General features: G+C 43.1%; 1 protein-coding gene across 2 annotated transcripts; it reads left to right on the top strand.

Annotated features, from left to right (window-relative positions):
• Positions 1 to 594: 594 nt before the first annotated feature.
• Positions 595 to 5,163, top strand: LOC134620052 (gap junction alpha-3 protein-like). 2 transcript variants are annotated; one of them, XM_063465953.1, is made up of 4 exons: positions 595 to 663; positions 915 to 1,465; positions 4,347 to 4,620; positions 4,699 to 5,163. In XM_063465953.1, the coding sequence occupies exons 1-4, from the start codon at positions 595 to 597 to the stop codon at positions 5,161 to 5,163; spliced, it is 1,359 nt and encodes a 452-aa protein (XP_063322023.1). The 2 variants fall into 2 exon arrangements, with proteins under 2 accessions (XP_063322023.1, XP_063322022.1); XM_063465952.1 differs by having other exon boundaries at positions 4,347 to 5,163.
• Positions 5,164 to 5,657: the final 494 nt, after the last annotated feature.

The following is a 5,657-nucleotide window of genomic DNA, read 5'->3' as shown; positions in this document are numbered from 1 at the left end:
AACTAAATATATGAATAACTGTGGCTTAGATGAATACTTTCAAAAATTTCTAGGCTAAAGAGTTTATAGATGAACTGGCCGTTAGATCTCATTAGGACTCTCTAGTCTGTGTTTGACACAGACTAAAAATGGAACAATGCTAGTTTTTTATGTTTTCATGGAAAAGAAGTGTCAAACTGATTACAGGAAGAGAAAGCGAATGTTTGGCATAAGAAAAAAGGGAAACAGACTGACAGAGATCGAATGATTCCTCATAAACGTCATGGAAAATACACTCACCGAACACTTGATTAGGACACTTGCTAGTACCGATTTTCAGGACTGGCTTAATTCTTTGTGAATTCAACAAGATGCTGTATACATTCCTCAGAGATTTTGATACATACTGACATGATTTGCTGTGATGACACACACACACACACACACACACACACCTACAATCAGACATAGAGACACAAGGTAAAACAGTATCCGCCATAAAAGTTCAGATAAAACCCTAAATACTGACTTTCTGTGGTATTGTTCTTTAATTGACTTTTTGTTATTCACTATAGACTCTCATGTCTCTCTGCAGGCTAGAAAACTGAGAGAAGCATGGGTGACTGGAGTTTTCTAGGGCGACTGCTGGAGAATGCTCAAGAACACTCCACTGTGATTGGAAAGGTGACCGACTATTGATAACAAAAACATGATCTGTTAAACATATTAAGCTTACCTTTTGATGATTTTCACTGTATTTCCTTTTCATAGAACTTTTGATACGCCAACATTGTTGACGACATTTTCAGGTTTTCAGTTTGGTAAAAGGCAGACCATACTGACACTGTGGAGAAACCACAAGCTTTAGTTAACCTCTGCATTATCCAGGAAGTACTAACTACTGTGTTTCTAACTGTCATGTTTGTTGGACCCAGGTTTGGCTCACAGTCCTCTTCATCTTTCGAATTTTGGTGCTGGGTGCAGCAGCTGAAGAAGTTTGGGGTGACGAGCAATCAGACTTTACCTGTAACACACAGCAGCCCGGTTGTGAAAACGTTTGCTACGACGAGGCATTTCCCATCTCCCACATCCGTTTCTGGGTGCTGCAGATCATCTTTGTCTCCACACCAACCCTCATCTACCTGGGCCATGTACTACACATTGTTCGCATGGAGGAGAAGAGGAGGGAGAGGGAAGAGGAGCTCAGAAAGGCCGGACGACACCAGGACGACCACGACCCTCTCTATCACAATGGAGTTGGTGATGGTGGAGGGAAAAAGGAGAAACCCCCAATTCGTGATGAACATGGAAAAATCAGGATACGCGGAGCATTATTGAGGACCTACATCTTCAACATAATATTCAAGACTCTGTTTGAAGTGGGCTTCATTCTGGGGCAGTACTTCCTGTATGGATTCCAGCTGAGGCCTCTCTATAAATGTGGCCGCTGGCCCTGCCCCAATACTGTGGACTGCTTCATCTCCAGGTAAGAAAGTTCAGTTTTATTGTTTTGCATCACAATCAAAGATTTTTTTCTTTGTGTCTGTTTAATAATTCTTCATTATACTCTACACATACATCCTGTCCCTTAGTTATATTTACTAAGTCTATCACTCTCTATGTTCTTGTACAACACTAATAGTCTAAACAACACCCCACATAGCAAAATTGGTATGGCCCAGATCTGGGCCACACAATTTGCTTACACATGGCCACATACCGCAAAGAATGACGGCCCTTTGGTGGCCCAGATCTGGTTTGCCAGAGGTGGCCCACACATGGGCCAGCACAAGGCCAGTTGCAGACACACTGGTGGTCCTGTGCTGGCCCATGTGTGGATTACCTCTGGCAAACCAGATCTGGGCCACCAAAGGGCCGTCATTCTTTGTGGTATGTGGGCCATGTGTAAGTTGTGTGCAGCCACGGGTCAGTTGCAGACACACTGCTGACCCTGTGCTGGCCCAGAACAGTTTCAGCTCTGGCCCCAGATGTCAGCCTAATGTGTACCGTAATCAAGCCATGTAATAACAACATGTGCCAGAACATAATAGTGCAAAAGTAACATGACGAAACTCTGTTCAGACAGTGAATGGACTGATTCTTAGATAATGCTTTACTACTCTCCCGGATTACTCAAAGTGCTCCACATTCACCCAATCACACACTCTCTCTAAACTGGGTGCTTCCTAACTACATTCATACACATTCACACACTTGACATGCAGACTGGAGGAGCCAGGGATCGAACCACTAACCTTCCAATCAGTAGTGATAAACATGAGTAAACCGTCACTAGTTTTTGGATAAAGTGTACGCTCACAAACCTGTCAAACCTGCATTTGAAACATTGGCTACAATAGCAGTATAGTATTGCAACATGGCATTTGGGTCTTCTAACTAAAATAGGAAAATAGGAACATAAATAATGCCATCATTGCCAGACCTGGCCCACATCTGGTAGACATACATCCTGCCATGACACCAGTCAGTCAGAAGTGCTAGCTTGATGCCAGGTCCGGGCCAGACCTGTCTGCGATGTGGGACCTTTTGTTTCTAAATGAAAAAGAGCAATTCTGGCTGGGGAGTGAGCAGTTTTGATCAGTTGTCATCTTTCCTTTCCTGGAAGAGGTACAAATAATGAGCTAAATGAGGGTGGTTTAAGTGTCTGATTAGGTCTGTTTTTAAGAAGCTTTTCGCGCTGGTCCTCCTACAGCTTACTTTGGCGAACTTTGTGTTTTCACTCACATTGAAGGGCTTCTATGCTGATGACATGCTAGTGTGTAGCTGTGAGTCTGACTGTTTGCTCTAGGTGTGTTGCACATGCGTAAAACAAACCAGCCCATAATTAAACAAGGCTGACGGGCTTGTTACCAATCTGGGCCATGGCCACTGAAATATACACACTGTTTTAAAGAGGTGACACTAATGTTGTCACGGGGTGCCGAGGCAGGCCGTGTGTGGATTAGTAACGGACCCAAGATGCAGACTGCGTAGTAGTGAGTGAGCTTTATTTACAAAAGGGTGAAGTTCAACACAAAAGAAAGGGTGGCAAGAAGCGGAACTGAAAACACTCTAAACTGGGAAAACTAAAACTTAACACAAAACCAGAACACGAACGAGGGTACCTTGCAGGGAGAATGACCAGGAAGACGGCGGAACAAACACAGAATGACGGAGGGGAATAACACAGACGAACCAGCAACTATTATGACAGAAGACATGACTTAAATACACTCAGAGAAACACAGGGAGATTACACACAGGTGGGGGACACAGCTGGGAGTGATTAACGTGATGAGACAAGGGAGGCAAACTGAAAACACTCACATAAGACGCAGACCTTCACAATAAAACAGGAACTTACACATGCAAGGACACAGACTAAGAAACGCGGACTTGACACAGGAACACACGGGCAGAACAGAGTGAACACTAAACTGAGGAAGAACAGAACCAAAATCACAATAATAGAAAACACAAAACGCTGGGTCAAAAGGGCCCAGGATCATGACAAATGTTAGTTAAAATTATACTCAAAGAGCAAGGCATAAGGTACATAACTTAAAGTGTAAGGCTAAAGCTACATATCAAGACTAAAGCTTTGCAATTCTGTGTTAAAAGAATGAGGCTAAAGAAGCTAAATTACATTTATACATGAGCACATAATACTATGTTAAAAACATTAAGGGGCCAGCTTGGCTAAAGGTTAAAATAGTTAAGTCACTTTATTTATAAATAAACAAAATGCTCTTAACACTCAGTATCAGACAGTTTGTATCACGTTTGTATGTTGTATGATGTCAATAATAGTGATAACCTTAGCATGGTCAAATCAAATATTTTGTTTGTAAGTGGCAGTCAGTATGAATCAAGGCAAAGGGCTTAAAGAGAAGCCTTATTTCAATATGTGGATAAATCTAGGGCCTGCAAAAAGGCTCAAGGATTATTTTGAATTATTTTGAACTCACAATCATGCAAAGCTACTCTAGGAGAGAGACCCAGTTGGAAGTACAGCGTACAGCGAGTATAATAAGGTCCATTTCAGTTAACACAAGAGGATTTTGTGTTTACAGAGGGAGTCTAAAGTAAAAGGACACAGTATGAACAAAACAGTATAGTGAATAGTAAGGAGCTAGTTGCTTTAGTCTATGAAGATATTGTTCAAATACTAACATTTTTGCCCTCGTGGGTTATTTAAAAATGATTATCACCAAGTGCTCCCACTGCAGCCTTTATCGCTTTAACAATGAGAAATCCAACAATAACATTGGATTTTCTTCCTTCTTCTTCTTTTAATGTTACATTTCCTATTATACACTGGTGTGATTTGTTAATCACAACCTCTTTTTGTTCCTCTGTTGCCATAGGCCCACTGAAAAGACAATCTTCATCATCTTTATGCTGGTAGTTGCCTGTGTGTCTTTGGTCCTCAACCTGCTGGAGATCTATCACCTAGGCTGGAAGAAAGTAAAGCGAGGGGTCACCAATGAGTTTGCACCTGACAGCGAGTCACTGATTCTGGCTGAAGATGAGCCCACAGACGCAGAGACGATCCCTGAGCAGACCTCTCCTTTGGTGCTCGACTGTCTGCCGACATTTGGCAGCGTGAGTGTGATGGGAGATGGGGCAGCTGAGGGAGGGGCCTACAGCCCACCAGAGTCTTCCCCTGCTGTGACCTCCTTAAACGCTGCAACCACCCCTGTGCCTGCTGGGATGAAGATGGACAACACGGCGTTCCACCCAGACGACTTTTTGTTGGATGCTGCTTCTTTTTATAGCAGTGGTGAGAAAGTGGGTGTTGGAAGTCAAGGACAGCTGGTGGCGATAGAGCAGAACTGGAACAACATGGTGCTGGAAGTCCACGATCTGAATGGAAAAAATTCAGCCTCAGCCTCCTCCTCTCCTCAAGTGGAAAAGACCCCAACACCAGAGGAGCAGCAATCTGCATTTCCCACACTTCCGCGCAACACCCCTCTTTCTTCTCTCATGCCAAAGGAGACGGCAATGAAAGAGGAAACCGCTGTCATCACAGCACCTTCTAAGGTCCTGCACAATGACTTCACTGTGGTAACCAGGGCGGAGATGCATCAGCCTCCTGCTGCTGCGGGGACAGACAACCGCAAGCCAAGTCGGGCCAGCAAGAGTGGCGGTGGACGAGCTCGCCCCGATGACCTGGCCGTGTAGCTAAAACACACACTCACTCACACTTTTACCCAACTATGCATGCATGCTCTATACACAGAGAGAGCCTACACATGCTTTTTTTTCTTTTAATATGCACTGCAGCATAAAACCACACCTAAGCATGCACTTCAGCATGAGCCTGATGCCTACTGGAGTTGGCTGCTTAGTTTATAGTCAGCATTGCGAATCTGAAATGATGCCCTACATAGATATTGACAACATTAGGGTATGTCCACATTAGTTTCTTAACGTGTAAGTTTTCAGTTCAAAGGAGGTTCAAATTGTTTAGAGTAATGGCTGTGCACATGGGGGTCCATTTTTTTTCCGTTTACAAACATATAAAAACATCCAGATTATTTTTATTTTATTTTTTTATTATTAGGTTTAGAGGCTAAATTAAATAGACCAAGAAACTATATCTTTTGTATATAGATTTTTTCAAGACCAAAAATCCTGTCAGGCCATGGTTGTCATTCCAGCTTAGAGTTTTCAGG

The sequence above is a fragment of the Pelmatolapia mariae genome, linkage group LG23, assembly GCF_036321145.2.
Source record: "Pelmatolapia mariae isolate MD_Pm_ZW linkage group LG23, Pm_UMD_F_2, whole genome shotgun sequence".
Classification (NCBI taxonomy): domain Eukaryota; kingdom Metazoa; phylum Chordata; class Actinopteri; order Cichliformes; family Cichlidae; genus Pelmatolapia; species Pelmatolapia mariae.
This window is presented reverse-complemented; position numbering and strand designations above follow the sequence as displayed.

Coding starts and splice junctions, on each gene's coding strand:
- LOC134620052 (XM_063465952.1), top strand. CDS start 595: ATGGGTGACTGGAGTTTTCTAGGGCGACTGCTGGAGAATGCTCAAGAA. Junction 664..914: donor ACTCCACTGTGATTGGAAAG/GTGACCGACTAT, acceptor TGTTGGACCCAG/GTTTGGCTCACAGTCCTCTT. Junction 1,466..4,346: donor GTGGACTGCTTCATCTCCAG/GTAAGAAAGTTC, acceptor CTGTTGCCATAG/GCCCACTGAAAAGACAATCT.